This window comes from Cololabis saira, chromosome 8 (assembly GCF_033807715.1).
Source record: "Cololabis saira isolate AMF1-May2022 chromosome 8, fColSai1.1, whole genome shotgun sequence".
Lineage (NCBI taxonomy): Eukaryota > Metazoa > Chordata > Actinopteri > Beloniformes > Belonidae > Cololabis > Cololabis saira.
Window position 1 is genome coordinate 18,106,057 of NC_084594.1, and position 25,893 is coordinate 18,131,949.

General features: G+C 40.3%; 2 protein-coding genes across 2 annotated transcripts; one reads left to right on the forward strand and one right to left on the reverse strand.

The window, feature by feature from the left end:
- atrip (ATR interacting protein) lies at positions 1-14,489 on the forward strand. Its single transcript, XM_061726972.1, has 18 exons — positions 1-337; positions 1,112-1,410; positions 2,064-2,146; positions 2,713-2,883; positions 2,976-3,088; positions 3,957-4,108; positions 4,219-4,311; positions 5,548-5,635; positions 5,937-6,107; positions 7,194-7,443; positions 8,352-8,399; positions 8,561-8,739; positions 11,377-11,513; positions 11,656-11,747; positions 12,227-12,310; positions 12,394-12,472; positions 12,585-12,794; positions 13,305-14,489. Exons 2-18 carry the CDS (start codon positions 1,113-1,115, stop codon positions 13,376-13,378), a joined length of 2,322 nt encoding a protein of 773 aa, XP_061582956.1. The 5' UTR covers positions 1-337; position 1,112; the 3' UTR covers positions 13,379-14,489.
- A 68-nt stretch (positions 14,490-14,557) lies between these two features.
- Positions 14,558-21,026, reverse strand: trib3 (tribbles pseudokinase 3). The gene is made up of 4 exons (XM_061726973.1): positions 20,443-21,026; positions 17,377-17,655; positions 16,992-17,284; positions 14,558-15,979 (listed from the first exon to the last, which is right to left on the reverse strand). Exons 2-4 carry the CDS (start codon positions 17,653-17,655, stop codon positions 15,490-15,492), a joined length of 1,062 nt encoding a protein of 353 aa, XP_061582957.1. The 5' UTR covers positions 20,443-21,026; the 3' UTR covers positions 14,558-15,489.
- Positions 21,027-25,893: the final 4,867 nt, after the last annotated feature.

Genomic DNA, 25,893 nt, shown 5'->3' on the forward strand with positions numbered 1-25,893 from the left:
TGTAGTTCCATCACTGGAGCATCGACCTATCGACACAAGTCCAACTTTATGTGTTGAACAAATTAATTATCAGTCTTATTACCTTTAAATGCACAATGTAAAGAGGGTCTTTTTATCAGATATGTATCCTTTGTTTTCAGTTACCTAATACCAGACTTTGAGGTGCCCACGTGATGCGGCGAGCTTTTATTTAGCTTAGCAGGCTAGTCTCACGCCGGTCACGACTAGTTAAGGTGAAGCTTTTATGTTGTTAACTAGTTCATTAACCAGCTGCAGAAGCACCGAGAAAACCTGCAACACTGGACGCCTAGAAGCTCAAGCACCTTTTACTTCACAGGTAGCTTAGTCCATGGCTTGTTATGGTGGAAAGAATCTTTGTTATTAATCCTCTTTCAGCAGGTCAATGCAGCTTTTCACTTTATCTCGAGGAGTTCAGGGGTTTTTCAAAGCTTCATGCGAAGGAAACATGCATTTCATATACGATTTGGCCCCTAAAGTTAGTCATTTCCACACAGATGTCTTTGTGTGTGATAATAATATGATAATAATTGTGCTGTATGGAAAAAACCCCTCATGAAATATTAAAAGTGCTATGCTTATGCTGATTACATTGTGTTAATATTTGGCACCTGGATTTAGTCATTTGAAAGGACTCCAAAAAAATTATTATACAAATAGTGGACCTTTCCAACAAAAATGCTTGTGATTAAGCCAAATTTAGTTGGCGATAAGTTGAAAAGCTGTGTTTACTTGCTGCTGCTGTGATGGTGTGTCCCAGTCCATCATTTCTGTTGCTATAATTCAAATGCAGCTTATTCTTGCTCTCTCAAAATGTTTAGTCAATTACATTTTTGTTACACTATATAGATATGAATGTGAATATGTGCTTTTTATTATTTTACCTATTTTCTTATCATTTATTTCATTTTATTTGTTATTTACTGTTTAATTGTGTCTTGCCTCTTTTAATGTTGATGTAATGCACTTTGAATTACCTTGTGTTGAATTGTGCTATACAAATAAACCTGCCTTGCCTATGAATAAGATAACGCATACACCATTATCCACATCCATTCAGTGATTTATTTGCCTTTCTGCCTCTCTGTTTCAGCATGAACTGCCCCCCTACGAAGCGACTCCGAGGCCTGAACCAGGAAGTAGTGACGGCCTTCGAAGACCCTTTTGGAGATGATGAAGAATTCACCCAGGATGACTTGAATGAAATAGACATCCTTGCCTCACAGGCCATCACCTCAGGAGAAGGAGGGACAGGAATGGGATTTAACCCAGGAACCAGGCCCAGCGGGCCCACTCGACCAACGACTCTGACCAAAGCTGCATCCAATAAGAGCAGAGAAAATTCATTTGGTCACAGAAGCAATGCTGGAAAACCTAGCAGGGAACCTCTTGGTGAGCTTGGAGTAGATTTTTTTTGCTTATTTACTAATAGCTAATTTTTGAAATATTAAACTGATTTATTCATATGATTAATTGCAGTAATGACCACCATTCTCTTCTGCTTAATTCCCTGCGATAATGTACCAAGTTAATTTATAGATACATTTTCAGTCTTGCTTTCCATTAAGGGTCAGTGCTTAGTGTTCAGTCTTTGCCTTAAGTTGGTTTTCGTTAGATAAAAAGCCAGGGAGTCAAACGTCTACTTTGGATACAGACACATTGGATTATTATTTTAGATAAATACAGTGTTTTTGCTGTTCACCTGGCATCAGTTCTGTTCTTTTGTGTGTGGTCAAGAGCTAATTTGGAGGGGAAATTTGAAAAATCTTGCAATTACAGATTTAGGTGTTTTTTTTTCTCGTTCTTTTGAAGAATAAAATGTACTGACACATTCAGTTCTTGATGATACCGTGTACATTTACTCTACAGAGCTGGGGTTTAGTCTTATGAAAGGGACCAAGCGTAAGAACTTTGGGTGAAAAAAACAGCAAAAACTAGTTCTGGATGCAGAAACATTAAATAAGATAAATAATAGTATAAATGTCAGTCAAATACAGTTTATCTGTTGGTTATGCTGATAAATCCCAGTTGTTTTTTGTGTCCAGGTAACATGCAGCAGCAGTTTGAATCAGGAAGAGAGGACTCGTACAGACTGCTGGAGGCCCAGCACGCAGACCTTAAGAGGAAGGTGAGACTGAGTATGAATGTGTACAACAGTCCAACCTCAGCTGTCAAGGTTTTAAGGGAACTGCTGTTGCAGATCAGTAAATGAGGACTTTCAGGCTTTAATTGTATCTTCAAGTAAATATCAAGTTAATTAGTGTTGTATTAATGTTTACTGTTCCATATTCTACCTTTTTTATATATATATATATATATATATATATATATATATATATTTAGGAAGCTTTCATGATGTTTGATAATGTATGTTGCTGCACTTTATATTTCCAGCCCTTAATTAGGTCGAATAGTTTCCTGAAAAAAATGCAGAGAAACTTAACTAATAAATGTATACATTTGGTTACCTTTTGCAAGTTGCACACATCAAACACCTAATAAGAATTACTGGAAACAAGCTGGTAACATTAATAGGTATAAAAAGCATCCCAGATAAAGGTTCAGAGGGTTTCACCCCTCTGTGAAAGACTTCAGGTGTAAATTGTTTAACAGAATTAAGAACAAAATTAGATTTTTATCGTCTGTAGTACGTAACATGTACACAATCTATTGTTTGTGTATGTATATAATTAGCTGAAGGAGGTGGAGGAGGGGATCGTGTTGAAGAGCGGAGAGATCCAGGTCCTGAGAGACTCTCTGAAAGCAGCTCAGCAGCAGAAAGAGACTCAGAGACAAAACCAGATCCAGCAGGAGACTGATAGGCAGAAGGAGCACAGTGACAGGGAGAAGGAGCTCAACAGGAAGGTGAGGATGGAGAACGCACACACCCACCCACACACGTGTACACAGAGGCTGTTAACCCTTTAGAGTTACTCTGATGTCTTTTGTGTTTGCAGGTTCAGTCGCTGCAGTCTGAGCTACAGTTTAAAGAAGCAGAAATCAATGAGATGAAGACCAAACTACAATATTCAGACAAAAACAAGATGGCATCTCCACTGGCTAGAAACAGGTCTGGTGTCTTCAGAGTTATTTATAACGTGTTTGATATTCACTTAGATGTTTCATGTTGTTCATCAGCACAATCTGCACCGATTCTCTGATGTTTCTGTTAAAAGAAACTGAATATCGGTAAACTGATCAAATCTATCAACTTCTGTCTTGACTTAAGAAAAAAGAAAAAATACTTAGTAGTAGTTACTTTCAGTAGTGTTCATAGTGTTATTTTTGTTCATAACGTGTCTATGAGTCGAGTGAAAATTAGCTAAAGAAAAACTCATATTTTCAATAATGTGTTTGATTCTACTTGAAGGAAATTTACACATTTTAACCCTCAAGTGTTTTGTCATTGATGGTATTTCCCACTACCTTATTGTTTAGTATGTACCATAGATAACTCAGTCATATTCAAACACTGTCAGCATTTAAAGAGTCAGAAGAAAAGGTCAAAGACTACATTTGAGACTGCCTGAATTAACATTGAGAACTGATGACCGTGTGTTTGAATAAACCGATCATAACAGTATAATCAAGTGTATTCCCATTTATGAACCTGGGATCTCATAAACTTGACATAATGAATGTTGACGCATGCTGATTATCAGACTTTTGCTTGAGCATCAGGAGCATTTGAGGGTCATGTTTCAAAAAAGAAAAGGAAATCTTTTTGCAAGCTTTGCTGTCAGAGTTGCTGGTTTTTAAAGTCCTTCATTGCCGACTTCACTCTTGCTTGTAACGTCCTTCATGACGGCAGTCTTTCCATACGCTTTTATCTGAAGGAATCAGAAGTTCCACTGACCTGCAGTCAGCTGGAGTCACACATGAATGTATTTATAGTTGTCTACTCACCTCTAATCAGATTTGGTGGTCTCCTCTCTTAGTCCCAAAGTCCTCGGCTCTCTGGGCCAGATGCATCATGGGAGTGGCAGTAGCAGCTCTTCTCCAGTTGGAAACGGTTTCAAAGAAATGTTTGATGTCCAGACATCATCCAAAATGACACCAGTGAAAACACCGGTGAAGACATGGAGAGATGGTGGGTTGCATGACCAGTGCTACGATGAAGATGATTGCAGTTTTTTTTTCTCAGCTTTACCTGATCTCTCTGCTCACTTGAACATCTGCATGGTTTTGTGTGTGTAACAGATAGAGGGTCCAGCAGCAGGTCTGGGGACAGACACGAAGCGCCTCGTCCAGACCCCTTCCTGTCTGTCAGGCCTGCTCATCTGCAGTACAGAGGTCAGTGTTTCTGCAGAGCTGCTTCAGAAGAGCTTCTGGCTGTTTTCATCTCTAGTTTTTGTGTTTATATCTCTATAACTTTGCACAGGCATGACTCTGTCTCTGATTCCTTAAAATACATTTTGTGTCTGTATAACCATTGTGATCCAGTATTTATTGTAACTATTACATTCATAAACTTGCACTCTTAGCCTAAAGTAATCGTTCATGAACAGCCCACATCTTTAAACGTCAAACGTTGCATCCCCTCCGACTCTCGTATTTCATGTTTTTGTCGACTGCTGTAACTCTTGTCTTTTTGATGCACTCAGTGTTTTTACATCTGTGTTAATGTGCTGAAAATAAGTAGATGTCCACCTTTACAGGGGGGGATGTCATTATAAGCTGATCAAGGTTACAAGATTTAAAATCCTCACTTATTTCTTAGTATCGGTAGATACAGTCATTTCAGCTACATACATATTCAGTAAATATAAAACAAGATTTTTTGACACAAACCTGTCTGTAGCTTAAAATAAATAGACTGAAGCTCATTGCTTATTGTTGCCTACCCTGTAAAGTCCAAGGATAATAAAAACAACGTCTTTATCTATGTGTTTGCGCCTATATTCATCACTTTTCTAGTTATGATTATTATGTTTTCATGTCAGTTTGTGTCATCATCAGCATATAATTCTATATGTTTATCAGGACTTTGCAGATGTTTTTATGCAAATTACCATCAAAATATGAACTTCATAAGTCAGGTTTACATGATTGACATTTTTTAAAGACTTGTCATATAAAATATAGCAAAAATGATTAAAATGTCTGATTATTGTTATGACAATATACAAGAACCCTAAATATAATTTAACAGTTTCCAAATTCTCGTTAAGTTCATTTATTGGAAATAAAAATTTAAGTGTATTTGCATTGTTTACTTTCTAAACAAACAAGAGTTCTGGTTCTGTCAACCAGTTATCTCTAAGTGATGGAGAACGGCATGAAAATTCCAGCAGGTTGTTTTTAAATAAGTGATTGATGATGGTTATGCATTGGTGATCACAATTATATCAAATAATAAATAATTGCAATTACACTAATTCAAAGTTAAGAACCAAAGGGTGCAAGCAAAGAAAAAGTGTCATTAGATGCAGATAAAATGTTTTATTTGTATGTCTCATGAAATTTCATAATGTTTGTAATAGAAGAACCTCTTTTAATCAGTATGTGTTGTTGTGTGTTATTATCCAGGTGGTGTCCTGCTCAGATTGTTGTTGCAGCAGCCTCTGTTTCCCAGCAGTCTCGGCCTCTCTCACCTGCAGGCCATGGCCAACTCCAGGTAAACACACTGCACTGTAACCGTTAGAGCATGAACAATAACAAAGTTTGACCCGTGCATTAGAGCGGTGGCCCAGGCAGAACCAAGCAGGCAGTCGGTAGTTTAATGTGGTACATTCGATCTGTTTTATGAATGAGGAGCATGTGGCATTTTTTTGCCTTTTTTTTTTTTTGTTACGTGTCATCATGATCATATTTGGAACAACAGCAGTTGCAGAACTATTAGAAGAACTTTCCACAGGTGAAGTGAAATCATGTGTAATTTACTCATGTGTTATTGTTTTGTGTATCTTTGTGTTCAGTGAGCTGTCAGCAGGCTGCCAGCTTTCCTCTGATCCACCCGGTGCAGCCAGTGTGGATGGAGCTGGGTCCTCCAGAGCTGCTTTGAATTTGGTCCAGAGTCTGGCTGTAACTGGACTGAACTTGATGAGTCAGAGTCAGCCAGGGACTCCAGCCAGTACCAGACATAACAGGTAGACAGACTAAGCCAGATCTCTGTAACTGCCCTGCTGAACTCTTAACTGAGTCCTCTGTAAAGAATCCAACAATTCCGCCACGTCTCAACAGTTATGTGGACAACAGTGCCATCTTGTGGTCAAATATTGTAACTGCAGCATTGAAATGACCACGTGGTCGGCCTAGACCACCATAGAAAGGCATTTTTGGGTAATACACCTACTCTGGACGGTTTTACTCTGGCCTTTAGCACCACTGTAAAGAATTTGGTGGTCATATTCAATCGGGATATGTCCTTTAAATCCCACATAATGCAAATTTCAAGAACTGCCTATTTTCATCTACGTAATATTGCCAAAGTCAGACACATCCTGTCACAGAAAGATGCTGAAAAAATAGTAAATGCGTTTGTCACTTCAAGGTTAGATTTCTGTAACTCCTTGTTATAAGGCTGAACTAGCAAGACACTTTGCTGCAGCTCAAAGAACTCATAGTTCCCTACGATCCTGCTAGATCACTGCGCTCAAAGAATGCAAGATTACTTGTGATTCCTACAGTCTCCAAAAGCAGAATGGGAGGCAGAGCCTTCAAATTTCAGGCCCCAAACCTCTTGAATAATCTCCCAGTCTTGGTCCGAGAGGTGGACACACCTCTTTGCCTTTAAGAGTCGGCTTAAAACCTTCCTCTTTGAAAAATCCTATGCGTTTAGTCTGCTAGCCTGCTGTTACTGTACTGTGTTTTGGATGTTTTGCTGTTCTTTTGTTTCTCCGACGCTGATGTTTTCTGATGCTTGTGTTTTATATTATGATGTGTGATATCTGATCTCTTTTAGCAATGTTTTTCGTGTTGTGAAGTGTCATGAGATGACCTTTATGATTTGACACTACACAAATAAATTGAATTGAATGTTGCTTGTGAAAATAATCACCAAATGTTTATTACATCCTCTCACAGAATAACTTTAGGTGAAACCAGTTTGAAATGACTACAATATCAGTAAAATAACATTTAAAGTATTGTCATCAATGACGTACAAATGACTGCACAGAAACATCAGCATTCATCTGAGCACCAAATAAAATAACAGCTCCGTGTTTGTTCAGGTCGTGTCCCGGCGCTGTCCTCCTGCTCCCACTCTTGGACCTTCACCTGTCTCAGGTCTGTGTGGTTCTGGACTCGCTCCGATCCTCTGCTGCTGGCCGCCGAGGTTCGGACTCTGCAGCTACCTGCTCACTTTCGGCCTTTCCGGGGCTGGGGGGGTCCGAGGAAGCTGGACCGTCTGGTTTCAGCCCTGAAGACGCTGGTTTAGCTGCTCTGAGGCTCCTCCGTGTCCTGCTAGCCCACAGCGACGAGGTGAAGCCACAACACTTGAAACACAGACATGTAATGACCAGATGGGTCTTTTTTGATGGAGCTCAGTGCTTTTAAAGAGTTTGTGGACATTTTTAGGAACGATTGTATTCAGAGTCGCCGCAGATCCTTAAATAGCCTTAAACTCCATTTTGCTAAAATAAGGCCTTTTATTTGTCTTAAATCTCAATCAAAGGGTCTTAATTTTTGAATCTTAATAATAGAGGGAATTTATCAAGTCATCATCAAAAAGTTTTATTAAAGGGAAAAGCTTATTAACGGTAAATAGTTTTGAGGAGAAATACATTTGTTTTCCAGTTGTTAGGCACGCGTTTGCTTGACAACGCCTCAGTCAGTGTTGCCACATTGGGCGGGTTTCCGCCCAATTGGGCTTCATTTGACTTTGGGCTGAAAAATATAGGACTGGGTGGGTTGATCAAATTTGGGCTGCTTTTCCTGGTTTTTACTAAATATTTAGGAGAAATTATTAACAGAAAAGTTGCCATTATGGCAGAGAAAAGTAGAAATGTACACAATAAACTCACTGATATTATATTTGCTTTAATCTGCTCAATTTAATTGTAGTCTTTGTTTGGAGCCTTTTTTGGCCTCATTTGCTTATGACTTGATATGTATTCAGCATTTAATAATTGAAGGTTTTAACATAGAGAATGTATAATTCGGACTGTTTTTCATTATTTCGCCTGGGTTTTACATCGCGTTTTGGCTGGAACCTGTCAGATCTGGCAACCTTGACCTCGGCCCTGGATTTCTTAGTGACCGTTTTTGGTCTTAAATTTAGTTTGAAAATGGTATTAAAAAGTCTTAAATTTAACTTGGTCAAACCTGTAGACACCCTGGTTTCTGACTAATTTTTAAATCTGTAGTGTTGATATTTGATCTGTTCTCAGGCGGTGGTGGCCGTGTTGTTAAAGGAGACTGGCAGCACAGACAACAAGGTACAGGAACACAATTTATTGTTATTATTCCTGCATTGTTTCATTGTTGCAGAGGAATATACATTCTGCAGTATGAAATTACACATTTTATTTTTTAAATCTACAGTTTCGTGGTGTTAAGAATCTACTTTTTGCTTCAACATGTTTCATCCTGTTTGTAGACTGAATGCTCTGCAGCACGTTTGGGTCCCTGCTCCCACAACACCCTGCTGCCTTCGCTCCTGCGGCTGTGTGACACGCGGCTCGCTGATAACAGCTCGCAGAAGGACGAGCTTGTCCTTAGCGCTGTGAAGACACTGTGTGTCCTCATTGAAAGGACACCACGAGCACATTCTGAGAGGTACACACACATATGACATAACACACTGGTTATTATCGTTGCTCCAGGCCGACGTCCATCATAAGTTTTAAAAAAAACTCTGCTTTTTCAGAAGAACAATGTTGATGATGATAATGTAGAGAAACCAAAAAGAAAGACTTGTAAAAGATTAGTTAAGGAGTCCATGAAGCAGTGAAAGTCACATAAAACGCTGTTGATGCATTATTGAGTCCTCTAATCACTCGGCAGGATCACATTCATGATGCAACTGTCAGTAGTCTTGCACACAGCGGGACTCTACCACTTGCTGTTTGCAGTTATGTAACGGCCATAAACTCCATGCAGTCATTTACAGGTTCTGTGGTAACTGTGACTGTCAGAGTTGAGACTTGGTTAAACACATAAAAAATAAAAACAAGAAAAGCACAAACCATTTAGTCAAAGATAAACCACTGATCCTCCATCTGACTGTTCAGTCTTGTGCTAAAGTTACCAATTCCTGCTCGATCTCGCTGTGATAAGTTGATGTTTACTTAAAGTGTGGTTACTGCTTTTTGCATTGTTTATCAAATTCACCAGACCAGAACCCAGAGGTTTATATAGATATAGTTTATTGAGTCGAAAACCTCTCATTCAGTAATTTTAGTGCAATATAAGCTCCCAGCAGTGTACTGATGATCTTGCTGTCTCTACAGCCCCTTTTACTTTGGCCGATACCCTGCATTTATTGAGCCGATCTAGCGTGTCCTTCCTACATTGACTGATGCGCGGTGGCGTGTCGAGCTGGCACTGATAATACCTCTCCTCCGAGGTTACACTTAATCACGGCTCAGGTCTAATGTAAACAGAACTAACGCAGCGTGGCGGGTCGTGGGAGGGATTCATTGATCACGTAACCCGAGCACAACCCACCAGGGGAAGGTTTCTGTTTTTAATTATTATTATTTTATAAAATAAGAGACTGCTGATGAGAGTTACAGCAGCACGAGGACGTCACAGGTAGGATCTTTATTTGCAAGATGAGTAACTGGGGAGACGAGGAGATCCACGAAGGATGATGGTCCATTGTTTGAACAACTGGACACAAAAATTACAAACCGGCACTTTGCGAGAAGCAAAACCGACCAAAAAACGCTCGTCCCGATGTTCATCCATCCTCGTTTTGAAAATAACACCTGAATGATATATGTTCTTCTACACACCCACATATCCTAGGTTGTTGTGTGGATAACGCCTCCTGACTCACATCCCCTCCGCTCAACTCTCCTTCAGGCACAGGCTGGCCAGTAACACGCCTTGTGTTTATATTACCCAACGCGCGTTCATCATCCAGCGATCGTAGCAGGATCCGATCTAAAAACGCCTGTTATCTCTGTTAGTGAGTTGTTTTCCTCATGTCATGTACTTGGGCCATGAGTGTTCTTGTATCTCAGCAGCTTTCCCTGCAGTGAAACGTTAAAAGGCCTCACAACCAGACCAGTCTGGACTCCGGTCATGTCCCTCCTCTATTTTCTCACATTTGCAGACTTCATGACATGGTTAAAAGGAGTTTTCACTTTAGTTTTCAATCTCTTTGTCTTGGTCTGGGCTGCTGCTCCTCAAGAGGGACACACTGTGGTTTCTTAAGGTCATGTTGCCCCCTTTTAAACGAAAACGACCTTAGTCACTTCCCTGTACAACATGCAGCTTGCACCATGATCAGTTTCACACCAGCTGGTGTGTGTGTGTGCGTGTTGATCTTCCTGCAGAGCAGCTACTGACTGCTAAACTAGTTCACACAGCCGTGCCTCTAGTAACATCCTTAAATGTGCACGCACATGCAAATGAAGTTGTGCAATCTATGATTGGTACGATTTCAAATGTCATGACATGAAAGCTGCTGAGTCGTAATTTGAGACATCAAATCAGAAACATGACAGCTGAGCCGTGTTTTAATGTGTCCGACTTGTTGTTCACATGCTGAAACTTCGGGGAAAGATGTATTGTTGCTGATATGAGTTCTCACTGATGATCAGGGAACTTTTTAGGCGTGTATTTCTGCTGCGATGCACTTCCCCAACACTTAACCCCATGTGTGAAGATTGGGCAACAGCCCGTCGCTCTAGATGGGAAACTCTCTGTCGACTGCAGCTGTGTGAAAACGCTCATCTGTAAGTGCCAGAGAGGAAATGCTCAGCGTATATGACACAGACCAGTCTGGTGGTGACTTCCAGGAGAAGTGAACAAGCTGATCAGATAGGGAGTAGCTCAAGGTGAACTTTTAAAAAGGTTTAGTTCTTCAGAAATAATAATATATCATTTATTTTAATAATTATTGTTCTCTTTTGAATTTCCTCTCTGGTTAAGTAACAATGAAGTCACATGATGCAGATTCATAGTATCTGTTTTTTATCATAAAAATGACTACAATAATTCATAGTTTATGTATGCTTTCCTCATTTTTGGACTTTTACAGTGAGTGGAGGATGTTCAGAGACTACTCTGCCTTATTTTATTTTATTTAGGCTTTATTTATCCAGGAAAAGTCCCATTGAGATACAAGATCTCTTCCAGGGAGTCCTTGTCATAACAGCACACATCTGTTTCATAGTTCTCATGTAAACTTGCATAAGAAGCTGCGCTGGTCACGTCTGAACTGTCTTTTCCTCCTGCTCTCAGGTTGCAGTGTGTTTTGCAGGTAGTGTGTATGTGTGTGACGGCAGACAGCCGGCTGCAGACCGTGTCAGAGTGCGTGTCTGTTCTCTCTGCGATGTCTGATCATGAAGCTCTGGCCAAACAGCTCTGCTCTGAACACGGTGAGGCTCCTCCTCTGCTGCAGCACCTTCTCTCATATGTAACTTGTATATTCAGTAACCATCTTTTGATTTTATTTTTCATTTAAAATGCTTACTGATTAAAATAAAATGGCTTAGAATCATTTTTTTCTATCTTCTCAAGATCCTTGTATTTTCCTGAAGTTGTTCAAATGGATCAGAACCAGACCAGACAACCGAGCAACACACACAGACTGGATTCTGCTGGACCTGCAGGTTAATACACACACAAGCTCGTAGTTGGATAAGTTTAAAGTGGGTTTACAAACTATTTTCTGCTGTTTTACGAGACACGAGGACAAACTATGATCCAGGATGAGAAGCCTGATCATTCTTCACTTCAAAGAGATGAACCCGACCTAATTTATCAGATTTTATCAGTGGATTAATCATGCTGACTTTTTATTTTGGGTTTGATATTGATGAATTAAGAGGTTTGAATGTGTACTTCATAGTGAAATGTGCCGAAATCAGCTGAGCTATTTCAGCACAGGTATAGAATCAGAATCAGAAGTTTATTGCCAAGTAGTTTAACACACACAAGGAATTTCTTGTGGTGATTGGTGCAATACAAAAGAACAAATAATATTAAAAGAAAGAAGATAGGATAGGACATTGATAGGATAGGACATTGTCTCCACTGACTGCAGCTGATGTGAAATAGATGAAAGTTGAATGTGTTTTCTGTCTCGCAGGTGGTTCGCCTGTTGAGCAGACTCACTCAAGGGGCACAGACCTGGATGACCACCGAGCAGCGCACCTGTCACTGCCACATTGAGGTGAAGCTCCCCGGCCGTGTGCTTTCTTTCTTTTAGATTTCATGTTGCATGGCTTCACACGAGTGTCTCTTCTTCTTTCACAGCTGGTTCAGACAGTTGTGATCGTTCTCCACCGTCAGTGGCTTGATATTCGTGGTTCTCAGGAACTAATGGACTCAACAGGTCAGCCACATTTCAGCTGCATCTTGAATAGCACAGATAGTCATCAAAAATCTGTCTCTGAAACTAAAAACTAGATTTTCTTTCTTTTTTATTTCTTTCTCTCCTCCTCCAGTCTCGTCCCCGCAGCGGTGCTCCGGCTCACGTTGGTGCCGCAGCCCGGCGGCGTCTCTGCTTCGAGAGTGTCTGCTGCAGCTGCACTGGCTGCTGCTGCACCACGGCAACTTCTCAGAGAGCTGCAGGCCGCTGCTGCACATGTACGACCAGATGATCCCGGCTGTACGAGACACGCTGAGGAAGATCCCGGAGCTGAGCGAGAGCGAGGGTATGGACGCACACTCAAAACTCAACCAAACCTGGATAAAAACAATCAACATTTTAAACGAAATCCATTAACTGTATTACTTCCAAAATTAATGAATGTGAAGTTTATGTTAACTGTTTACTCCTGAACACATCAGCATCTTTCCACACAGAGCTTTCTTTTATTTGTATTATTTTTCTATAACCTTACAAGTCTTGCGTAATGGTTTAAAAAAAAAAGAAGAAAACTTGTGTTTTATAATGGAAAGTCAAATTCTTGACCTTAAACCAACGTTGTGTGAAGATGTGAAGTGATCAGTCCCTGTGAAGAAGGCGTGTGTGCAAATCTGCTGCTATATTTACATGCATTTATGAAACATAATCCATCTATGCAGTGGTTCGCATAAAAAAAATGATATCAGATTACTGTTGATATGTTAATGTTACTCTTTGATACCATAATTATCTCTGCTCGCCGTGTCACACGGTTGTGTAACAAAGTCACATTCTGGATTGTTCTCATGTACGTCAGAACTGGCCTTGGAGGACATCTGCCGCTCTGAGGGTGATGACACCGACGACATGGACACGGACACTGGGTCCTGATTGGCTGCTGCCGCTGACCCCTGGACGCGCACGAGGGACAGCAGATCAGATGTTTCCACAGACTGAAGACGAGGCAGTTTCTTTGTTTCCATCAAACATTTATGCGGCGTGGTTCTGATCAGAGATGAGTCGGAGGAAAACAGGAATCATTGTGCTTTCTAACAATAAAACATGAAGGTGAAATAACACTGAGGCCGTCTGTAGTCATGGCCGCTTGTTTTTCATCGCCTTCCCTCTCCGACGGTCTGCTTTATCAGAGGAACGTGTGCTGGCGACAACAGACTTTAATCTCACACTTATTAACAACTGTTATCAGTTTCTCGGAACACCAAGATGCCTTGTTTTAACTACTTTGTAAAATCAACACGTAATTATTAAAGAAACTGAAAATTTCCATTTCATGAAACATTTGTCCTCAGTGATGATTTTATACCTTCCACTACTCTAATACTTAGTTGTCATGAATTATTAGAGAATAAAATAAGGGAGAGCTTCTGCTTATGCTGCTGTTTGTTCTGGAGCAGAAAGTTAGTTAAAAAAATTGAGACCATTCTTATGTCTAAAATATAAAGTTACAAACACTGGTGCAATAACGATTGCCTCACCACCTCATACCAGCACTTACCAAAGATACCTTGTTCCGTTTGTTCCTTTCTAGATTTAATATGTACAAAAACAGAAGTGTTAAATCTGAAATTGGCTCAGTTCAGTACAGGTAAAAGATTAAAATAAAAAAATCTTAACACAGCAGTTGTTGTGTACAAGTAAGAAAACAGCAAGTTAGTTTTAATATAGTGCAAATAAATATAGTTTGGGGATCAAAGCTCTTGAAATCTCGTCATTAAAATGAGGACGAACACTAGAGGGCGTCTTGTCTGTTGAGTAGAGGTCGTTCACACTCGGGGAAAAGGTCACGAGTGGGAAGACCGATTTTAGTCAAGCTATCTCAAGATTATCACCTCAGTTTTGTATCATAATTCAACAAGTGGTGATTATAATTCCCCTCTAATTCTGAGATTTAATCATACAGTCACTGATCAGAACTGCTCATGTTATCCATCACCTGGTATTTCAAATCAAAATGTCACAAAAAAAAACATGATTGTAAAAGTGCTGAAGAAGCTGAAATAAAGTCATATATAAAAAAGAAGGTATTTCTCAATTCAAACTTACTTTTATTGAGTTTATGTCCAAGCAAAGAAATTGCACAGAGTTTTTTTTTATGAGCAACACAAAAATAAGATGTCATGAAAACTGGCATATTCAAATATTGACCCGAGATAACACTTCTAAAAAAAACAACAGTTTTGCTCTTCTCAGTTACAAACTGGGATCAACAGCAGATGATGCGAACAATAACACATATTCATATTTAAATAGTATTAATCGTTACTGCCCACTAACTTTAATTTGTGTTCAGTTTCTTTGTGGGTTTGTGTTGGTCGTGACGTCCCAGCAGCGGCGACTCATAAACACCGCTGGGCGTTTCAACACTGAGTGAGACAGCGTTTCAGATTCTGTCTAAACCTTTCCGCAGTTAGCGACAGAAAAGGGAATTCCCCCAGGAATTACACAGCAAAGTTTTGACATCTACTCTAAGTTGGAAAAGATTCGACTAATTAAGGTCTTTGTCATGAAGGAAAGAAATCTGAATCTCACAGTGATCTAAATAACCCAGCTACTAAAGTGAGAGTAAACACGACGACGGGTGCTGGACGACTACGTTAAAGATGCTGTTCTGATTGATGCAAATCCATTTGGGGCCTCTATAATACATAATTTGAAAAGGTTTGTCTTCTCAAATGCATCTGGTTTACGGCAGGTACCGCTGGAACTTTATTTGAAGAGTCTCCTGCAGTAAAAAAATGATTGAATGGATGAATGGAGAAACTGAAACAAAGCTGCAGAAAAAGGCACCCGAGGTTCAAGTAATCCAGGATGGTGTTGTATGTAGTGTTTTTCTGCTCGTATGAGAACCGGTGGGTTTAAAGGGCTGTTGAGCGTCGAGGTGTGGGTTGATGCTTGAACCGGGGATCAGGGTCGCGGCTGCTGGCTATGAGGAGTCGTCAGTGCAGGTTCTCACGAGCATGGAAGTACAAACGGGGCACTTATCAGTGCTTTTCAGTCCAGGTTGGCACCACTTGGTCCTCGTCCTCGTGCTTGTTCTGTGGCGGTGCGTTGTGGCTGTGATGTGTCTTGTGCAGGTTGTGGTGCGGCCTGTGCGGGCTGCTCAGCCAAGGGTGCATCAGCAGTTCAGACGCCGCCAGTCTCTCGGCAGGCGCCTTCCTCAGCATGCAGCCGATCAGGCACTTGGCCTGCGGCGACAGCCAGTCGGGCAGGCTGAAGACCCCGCGGCGGATCTTGGCGAACAGCGCGGCGGGCTGCGTGTCCTGAAACGGGTATCGTCCAATCAGCATGGTGTAGAGAGACACGCCCAGGCTCCAGATGTCTGCCGCGCGACCCGAGTAGGACCCGGTCCCGTTGGTCAGCAGCTCGGGGCCCACGTAGGCGGGACAGCCGTGCCTGTCTGTCAGAGAGTCGTCGTCATGGTTACCGTACAGGATGACGCTGTCGTTGAGGCCCAGCAAAGCGAGTCGTGTCCTGGAGGAAGAAAAACCACATCAGACTTTACTATCAATGACCAGCAGTGGAGCAATAGTTGTATAAATGTGTTCATCAATACTGCAAAAGACTTTTTTTCCTGCTACTTTTATACGGAGCGGTGCTGTACTCAGCACGACTGCTTTATTATCCAGATCCAGAGTCCTTACAAACACCAGGAAACTGGACCACATTACACCGGTTATGAAATCACTACACTGGCTTCCAGTGAGTCAAAGGATGGAGTTTAAAATCTTACTGCTGGTCTACAAAGACCTGAATGGTCTTGGACCAAAATACATGCTTGATCTGTTAGTTCCTATGAAGCTCCCAGACCCCTGAGGTTCATCTGGATCTGGTTTGTTGTGGTTCCCAAGAACCAGAACCAAGCAAGGTGAGGCAGCGTTCAGTTATTCTGCTCCTCACCGGTGGAACAAACTTCCTGTAGACCTGAGGTCTGCTCCAACTGTAGATCCTTTAAATCAGGCCTAAAAACATTACTGTTCACTGAAACGTACTCTTAAATTAAATACTTACCTGCTGTACTCTACTGCCCTTACTTTTTAAAAACTTGTGCTTTTTATTATTTTACCGCTTTTCTTATCATTTTATTTGTTACCGGTATTTAAGCGTAGTCTTAAATTAAATACTTGTGATTTTAGAAAACCGTGCAAAGTTACACTAGTGATGGATAAGTATAATTGTCAAATTGTTCTGATTCACCACACGAATCGGCACGTTTTGACCTTATAGAAACGTAATTCTTGCCATTCTAAGAATGAGATGTGTACCTGCTGTACTCTACTGCCTTTACTTTTTAACAACTTGTGCTTTTTACTATTTTACCTCTTTTCTTATCATTTTATTTGTTATTTACTGTTTAATTGTGTCTTTCTGCTTTTAATGTTGATGTAAAGCACTTTGAATTCCCTTGTGTTGAATTGTGCTATACAAATAAACTTGCCTTGCCTTTATTAGTGGCATCGTCAGAGCTCCTGCCTCTGAATCTCACCTGTATTTGTCGGTGAAGACGAAGCGCCGGAGCTTCACGTCCCTCAGCACGACTCCGTGACCGTGACAGTGCGCCACGGCGTTGACCATTTGGGCGAACAGGTGCCCCGCCTCCTCCTCGTCCAGGCGTTTCCGGTTGCGCACGTATGCGTGCATGTCGCCATGGTGACTGGGCAGGAGAACGTAAACGCCGTCTTGACCGATCACCACGTCCAGCAGGCCGCAGACGTTGTCGTGCTTACCGATGCGGTCGTAGGCTGCCAACCGTTCCTGGTAACCGTTCAAAGGGAGGACCTGTAACCATAGCAACCAAAAAAAGGGCCATGAGGGGGATTTTCATGGCTTATTGTCAACAGTTATGTCAGAGATCTGAGTGTCTTAGTTACCTGGCAAGTGTACTGCTGCTGCGTTTGCTCGTGAACAGCCCTGTAGGTGTCCTCCCGCTCACAGTGTTCGAACAGGAGATACGGTCCCACTTTGGACGGCGGTTGGCGGTGGCTGGATTTGGGGGTGGGGTTTGGGTGCGTGAGGCACGGCGATAGGCCCGTGGAAGGAGGGGGCGGTTCTAGCCGGGCTTGTTTACGTTTCAGTAAATCCTCCTGAGGCTGGTCCAGCAGCCTCTTCAGACAGAGCTGAGACTTGGTTGTGGCCACTGCCATGCTCATCTGAGAACAGAGGAGACAAGTGACGGACGGATTATTGCTTTTTCCACATCAATGCACGTATTTCTCTGTTCTTACTTTTAAGTATGTAAAAGCTCTGAGAAGTCCAAGTTCACACATGGCTGCTGAGCAGACAGAAACACCTCATTTTAAGACTCAACATTTCCTTCCCTTATTTGTCACAATGAAACATTATTGCATGACGCCTGCCTAGTAACATACTATAATATGCCTTAAAAACAACAAAGCTGATCATGTGACTGATCAGAAAAGCAGGAACCTTTCAGGAGAAACTACCTAAAACGGGCCGCACCCGACAAAAAAGCAGTCTGAGAAAAATAAGTTCTTGGTTTTTACTTGCAAACAATAAAACCCGAGTAGATATCAATAATAAAAGAATCCCAGATCAGTGTGATATGTTTCCTCAAATATATTTTTTTTTTACGATATATTGATAAGATATAAGAAAATCTGATGGCATTTGCTCATAAACTAACATGGATGTCATGACCACATCTGCTTCTTGCTGGACAGCAGGCTGAAACTAGTTTTCTCTTAATTTCACTTTAAAGCTATCAGTTTGTCTTTATGACAATGTTTAGGTGTATTCCTGATTACAGGGGGACAATTGATTTAAAAAATCTAATTAAAGTGAAGAAAAAAAAAAAACAACTACAAGGAACTTTCTGAAACACAGCTGTCCAGTTCCCCACAAACCACCCAATAAATGTTTTATTTAGTGTGGCACGGAAGATTTGTGATGTTATATGGTCATGTTTAAACCAAAGGACTGTGGTAGTTTAGGTGCTGTGAGTTATTATGTTACAGCACCTACAATAAAAGCAGCATATATAACGGGATGCACTCTATGGATGTTTCCTTTCTGCACAGCAGCGCCCCCTGCGGGTGACACCGCGACTCAGCCTCCACCTTCCACTAATCCCTCTTCAGTTACATTTCCACATAAGTAAGGAGTCGTATTAATATCAAATCTCGCTGTGTTCTGCATCCCTGCTGCTCACATGTTACACAGCCGGTGTCTATAGGCTTCATGATGCAATTTCCTGTAAGCTGACAGGCGCCTCAGCTTTCAAATCGTTGCATCAGAACACAACAGTTTAGAGTTTAAAACGCTTTAAATACAGTCAACAACTACACACTCACACACACACACACACACACACAGCATGTGGGTGTGCGTGTGACAAAGTTTTTCATAACTTGTGGTTACCTTAGTGACACTTTGAGGAAACCTGCTGTGAGCAAACATTGCTTTCACTCCTGTCGAAACACCCTGAGTCACCATATCACTATGGCAGCGTCATCCACCCCCTCAAACACACACACACACACACTTTTGATTGTGAAACTGCAGATCAAAATAAGGTGATGGAGAATCCCTCAGAGATCCGACTGTTTACGTGCGACTTCAAAAACCAACCTAATGGGGTTCTAATGAACTCCGTTGCATCCTGTTAGACTGAAACTTGAAATGATGCAATCTCTTGTTTGGTATTTCATTCATCTTTGTTGATAAAATGAAAGTCTGTCCCTGAAGTCAGATGTGTAATCTGTGAAAACAAGCGGCATCCAATGTGGCAGTTATCCACAAAAAACAACAAAAGAACAAACTAGGACTTTGTCTAAATTAGATAAATATTACATATGTGAGCGCAGAAAGAAAAACAAAAACATGATTAATCAAAACATAATTCGGCTTGTGATGACAATGTTTAGCATTTTAACAATATTTTGTGTAGGCTAATATTTAGATTATAAAGCCATAGGGCTCAATGGAAATTAAGTTCCTTTTGAAACCGCAAACACATCAGCTATATATATTATTTTTCTGCAAATTTCCGTCCTCATCTGCTGTATAAAAGTGAAGCAGTTCACCAAATGTCAACTCAAAGGTTGCCTTGAAACTGTTGACATTTGTCAGTGGGAGGAGGTTTTGCTTCTGGAGCTGAATTAAGTTGTTATTAATAGTTTCTAAGTTGAGTTGAAATTAAGATGTCTTTATTTGTATGTTTGTAAATGAGTTCTTAGTCTGCTGATTTGAGTTTTTCAGGTTTTCCAGGTGTGTATCTGATGCAGTGTTCACAACGCACACCCAAGCTGCTGTAACTCCATGTGTAAAAGTTTAAACCAGTTTTTACTCTCAAATTGACATAGATCAAGTTCTAAGCCAACAGGGACTCCTTCATGACCCCAGACCTTCCACACAGGTCACGTGCTGGTCAACACATCAAAATGTCCATCATGAACACAGACACATGCACACAAAACCCTTTAACGGCAAAAAAATTCACTCCGCATGACCATCCTGTCAAAAGATCAAACTACCACCTGGTGAGGACCAGTCAAACTTTAATAAAATTGAAGCTTTAGTCAGCCCTTTGAAAAGCTGCCATAGATTCACCTCTAGGCTAAGGTGGCATTGGTGCAATAGCTTGTATGTTTTATAAATTGAATATTTTGTATAGCAATAGCTTGTATGTATTATAGATGTATATTGAATATTTTTTTATACGTTTTATATTGTATTATGTTTTATATGGACCTGTGTCTGCAATAAAGTTGATATATTTAAAAAGACAATAAATAGACATCGAGATTAACTTAAAAACGGAATAAAACTAATTCTGTTAATTCCCACAAAACTTTTTTGTGAAACTTTTTTCCAAACATTTATATTCATATTTATACATCACTGATACTTTTCGAGTAAAAAAGCCTTTTTACATCTACTTTTCAAGTGTATTTGTAGTTATCGGGCCACTTTCTTACCTTTTGGAGCGCTGTTTCAGCAGGAAACTGGTGCAGAACCGGGGTAGTTGCAGGGAAACCGGTGGTGGGATGTAGAAAGTTTCCTGTTCAGTTCAGCACTGGGAGCACTGGGAGGACAGACCGGGAATGACTGGGAATGACTGGGAATGAGGTAATGACGCCTTTGTCTCTCACAGTCGCGGTTGCGCAACCTGTCGTCAGCCCGTCAGCTGGTGGGTTTCCAGCTTATTCCGTGGTCGCATTTAAAGAAACTAAAGCAGATATTCAGCATTAAGAAATGTTTCAACCGTGGAGTTAAAAAAACAAACAAAAAACTACTCAAAAATAAATAAAAACTTTAGTTTTTTTTGTCCCTTTTCCATCCGGAGCTGAGGTGAACAAAGCGAGTCCGTCTCTCCGTCCGTTTCCAAGTTGAAATAAAACAACCTCGGTCCGGCCCGGTCCAGGTCCGATTCGGGTCCTGGCTGCTGGTGTCCAGAACTACCAGAACTCTGATCCGGACTGAGGACTGAGCACTGAGGACCGATATGAGGACCGATATGAGGACCGGCTCCGGGTCCGGCTCTGTTTTGGTTTCGTTGTTCCTCCCGCGGTGACGTCACCCGGAGGGGCGGGGCCTCGGTGTTGCAATACTGAGCGCTGATTTATGGTTCCGCGTTACACCAACGCCGTAGGCTCTGCGTTGGTGTAACGCGGAACCATAAATCCGCCTCCAGTCGTCAGCCGGGAGCCGAGCTGCAGGCTGCAGGACGTGACCCAGAACGTAACCACCGGCTGCATGCCGTGCTGCATGAGTGCCTTGCTTTGGTGACAGTTTTACCCAAAACACAATTATGAAATTAAATACACCAAAAGAAGAAATACACCAAAAAAAGAAGTGCCTCTGCACCTGAGACAGGACGTTATCGGGGGGTCCCAGAAGAAGAGCAGATTTGTCCTTACTGTGTTATTAATGATATTGAAAATGAGTTTCATTTTGTATTTTATTGTCCTCTGTATCATGAGTTGCGTCATACATTATTTAATAGGTGTAAACATTTGAATTTGATGTGGGTGAGTGATGCTGAGAGGCTCAAATGGATTTTTGATTATTATAAGTATTTGCAGTTGCTGGAGAAAGCATGGGATAAACGAAAAAAAGTAACATAGGCTATATGTGAAAATTCTGGCTTTTGTTGGGGAGAAAGAAATATTAAGTATTTCTATTTTATTTATTTTTTATTTTTTAATTTTATTTATTTATTTATTTTGTTTTTCTGGTGTACATTGTGTAACTCCCAATTAAGTGAGTGTGTGTGGTATTGTTTATTGATGATTTTCTGTTTCTGGTGTCTTATAATCCTGTAAGGGATGGGTCTTCGGACATGACACAAAAATAAAACTCATTAATTAATTAATTAATTAATTCATTCATTCATTCATTCATTCATTCATTCATTCATTCATTCATTCATTCATTCATACACCAAAAGTTTCCTCACACAGACGCAACCAAGATCGTTCGAGCTCAACTTGACGAGGGTGGGCTGACCATTTCCTGGTGACTAAAACATTGTTGTGGCGTTAGTCATATGAAGGAGAGATAATTCTGAAAAGTAGGTGTTCATGATCTATTTTAAAAATGTGATGGGAGCAACAGCTGCTTGTGTCGTATTAGTTATATATAGGTGGTAATATACAAAGGACACAACTCTCATGTGTTGTCAGCCATGAATAAGTGACTATGCAGTATGTAAACAGAAACATTTGCAAAACAAAGTTAAAGAGTGTAAACTTTGTGTTAGTGAAGTCCTCAAGAAGTTTGTGCCTCAGAAAAAAAAACCAACCCAAACAGTTAATGAAAAGCCAACAAATCATTTAATTGTTCTGTTGCAAAAAGACAGAATTTCTTCACAACAACAATTATCTTAATTTCATTTCTTATGCTCCTTCCTCTCTTCATGTACCACCTAGGATGCAAATACAGTACATTTGATACCTTAAAGCTGCCATTTGTAAACGATGGGAATTAAAAATGACTTGTCACAGCTGCATAATCTGTCAGGTGGCTTTTGCTATAAAAACTATATTCCTGTACACATCAGTACTTTCAGTTTAGTATCTCCAAACATGTATGCTGAAAAGGTTCCTGCTGAAGACACAGCCACAGCATCCTTTTAGCTTCTCCCACGACTTTCCTGTCTCTTCCAGATGCATTTTAGTTGCAAGGAAACATTTTCAGATATGTAGCAATTAAGTTTCTTTTAACAACAGGAGGATGGAGGAGAGAAGAGATGAACTGGCCAAAAAAAAGCAGAAATAAGGAGAGTTTTTCACTAACAGTTTTATTTCTGTCTCCTCATTCCACCAAGCCAACGAACTGCTTGCTGTTGCTTTGAGTCTAATCCCAGAGGGAGAGAAAATTCAAGAAGATATCTCAAGAATGTTTCATTTACTTCTCTTAGACAACTTTGAGATCTGTGTGAGACCAAACTGACACTAAGGTTTATTTCTCCTGTGTCTCATTTTTTTTCTCCAGAGCAATACGATGCACTAAATCTCAATTTAGTTGACCTTTTTCTCCGAATGAATTTTAGGAGAAACATTTAAGACAAAATAGAATCTAAATTGAAGCTGAGATGAGAATCTTAAATTTGTCTCCAGAGCTGTAGAAGAGCAAACTTTGAGTAGTAAAATTTTCCTCTGGGATGCTGGAAGCTCGATATCAGTGTTTCTCAGTTCAAACCCTTAAGTACCACTGCACTGCATGTTTTAGGTGTTTCCTTGTCCTAACACACCTGATTAAAGTGAATGGATCAACACTTTCATTTGAAATCGAGGTCTGCATAACTCTGTCAATGACCCCTTCATTTGAAGGGGGGGATTATTAAGTTTTATGTTTTATGTAAAGCGCTTTGTGTTGCATTTTTTATTTGTATGAAAACCATTATACAAATAAAGATTGATTTGATTTGATTTTAGCTCAATAGCTTCCAGGTCATTTGGTTAATTGACTCAAAAACAGTGTTGGATCATAATACTACTCTGGCTGCATGAGATACGCCTCTTTATTTTTTATATTTAAAATCTGTCCATGATTTGTATTAATTTTTACATGCAAAATATTTGCATTTTAGCTCAATAGCTTCCAGGTCATGTGATCAATTGACTCAAAAACAGTGTTGGATCTCTGGCTGCATGAGATACGCCTCCTAGTTTTATATTTCAAATCTGTTCATAATTTTTATACATTTTTATTTGCAGAGAGGCATATCTCATGAACAATATGCTATTTTAGCTCAATAGCTCAATAGTTTCCAGGTCATTTGGTTAATGGACTCAAAAACAGTGTTGAATCATGACCCCTTCATTTGAGCCAGGTGCGCTGGAGCAGGGAAACACCTGAAACAGGGAGGGCAGTGATGCTTGAGGACTAGGACTGAGAAACACTGATCTCAATTTAAAAAGATCAACCTTTAACTTGATCAGCAAAAAAAACAAAACAACCATCTATCTATCACCTGTATTTGTTTCTCTGAGGGTGACGGGGTCTGCTGGAGCCCATCACAGCTGTCTTCATGCTAAAGGTACACTCTGGACAGTTAAGTTTACCAGACCACCGGGCTGCACATATCAACAAGCACTTTGCAAAAAACCCCACATAAACTTAGCTCAGAAAGAAAGATGTTTCCAGATTTGACAAATACTCTACAAATACTAAGCTCTGCTGCTCCTCCCACTAATGCATGTTCCTCACATTTAAAAGGGAAATAAACATGCGTAAGATTTATTGCCAAAAAGCATTGTTCCGAAAAAGAAATAATAACAAACACAAATGTCCTTAGTTTTTGTGCTAAGGTTAGTTTGCTACTTCCAGGAAATCTTTAATTATCCAGCTGACCAGTCTGCCTTCCAGACTGTGATGCAGTGCTATCAGTCATGTGACCATTTTCCATGAGTTTCCATTCGTAGTATAATTGTTTTTATTGTGGGATACCATTTACTAATGACTGTTAAAGTCAGTATGCATTTCTATACATGACATTGTATGTTCAGTATGAACTACACGGATATAAAAGCTACATTAGTCTCGCTTGGTCCCGTACTCTGCCTCTTTTGTTTTATTTTACATGATTACTTTTCTGAGTTTCTTAGTTGTCTCCGCCACGACATCCACTGTAGCGCTGTGAGCTCAATCAGTTTATGTTCTGTCACAAAGACATAATGTAATACGCAGTTGTCATAAGAGATAACTGTGCCGGGAATCAAGAGTTACATCTGGTGTTTCTTGGTGATAGCAGTGATGGAAGATTGCAAGAGTTAGACTAATCTTCCTTAAGATAATAAACATTTTCCCTTAAAATTCATTTGAAATTAATAGATTTGTGCAGCTTTAATTGATATTGGGATGTGTTAATTAAGAAAAATTGCAAAACAATATACAGGTCTTTCTTTTTTATCTGAATTTTCATTGAAACTGTTTTTTGTTGAAAAAACAGACAAAACATTTTTTTGAATCTATGACGAGAAATATTATGGACAATTGAAAATAAATATTTTGCCTCATGGTATAATATTAAATCAACTGCTTGAACTGCAACAATGATCATTTTAGCACTGTGTATTAGCTGCAACAGGACCCCGTGGCAGGGTTTAGTCTACATTAGGTGAACTGTTGGAGGGGGAGTGTTGACCTGCAGACCAGCAGCCACCTGCTGATCCCAGACCTTAATCTGTGAGCAGTCTGCAGCCGGAGGCTCAGCAACCACACCACCTCACACCTGCTACACACAACACCCCGGATTTCCCTTTAACCTATTAACACCTAACCTATCATTTGAAATAAAACAAAAAACATAGGTCTTGAAGGAAAATACTTGAGAGAGTTACACATTGATTTTCTCAGCCTGTGACGAAACTTAGAAGTTAATGCAGGCTCTGAGTTCAGACGTGTAGCCTACCTGAGTGTTTGTTTCTCACCTGGCCCTCTGCTCTTCTTCCCATTTGTCTTTTCACTGCATGTTTGAATAAAGGCACCAAGAACTTTACGTAATTCTAAATAAAGATTCAATCGTTCCTCATCCTAAAAGTTAGAAACTAAGGAAACTAAGACATACCAGTAGTTCAGCTGTGGCTGCAGCTGGTTCAGTTTAACCCTCTAATGCTGCGTCAGACTTAATAACAGGTGCAGGTTGAATCCCTTTTAACACTGACACATTTCAAGCTGCACTGACTCTATAAAGAGGTAAAGACTTGTGGTCTAACTGGGGGCAGTTAGTGCTGTGAGTGCTTTCAGATGGAACATTTAACTCATTGATTCAGCTGACGTGGACTATGAACAATAATATCAAATTGATTATATGTTCGTTACATATTTCACTTTTGATTTGCCAGACTTGTGTTGCCACATCTTGCTCAGACTCAGATGGGCTTCTTAAAAAGTTAATGAAGTCGATACTTGGTCATGAGAAT

Excerpts from the sequence above, each read along its gene's own strand:
- atrip (XM_061726972.1), top strand. The coding sequence starts at position 1,113 with ATGAACTGCCCCCCTACGAAGCGACTCCGAGGCCTGAACCAGGAAGTA. Across the intron at positions 5,636-5,936 it reads CAGGCCATGGCCAACTCCAG|TGAGCTGTCAGCAGGCTGCC; the intron begins GTAAACACACTG and ends CTTTGTGTTCAG. Across the intron at positions 7,444-8,351 it reads TGCTAGCCCACAGCGACGAG|GCGGTGGTGGCCGTGTTGTT; the intron begins GTGAAGCCACAA and ends ATCTGTTCTCAG.
- trib3 (XM_061726973.1), bottom strand. The coding sequence starts at position 17,655 with ATGAGCATGGCAGTGGCCACAACCAAGTCTCAGCTCTGTCTGAAGAGG. Across the intron at positions 17,285-17,376 it reads AGCAGCAGTACACTTGCCAG|GTCCTCCCTTTGAACGGTTA; the intron begins GTAACTAAGACA and ends CTATGGTTACAG. Across the intron at positions 15,980-16,991 it reads GTCTTCACCGACAAATACAG|GACACGACTCGCTTTGCTGG; the intron begins GTGAGATTCAGA and ends TTCTTCCTCCAG.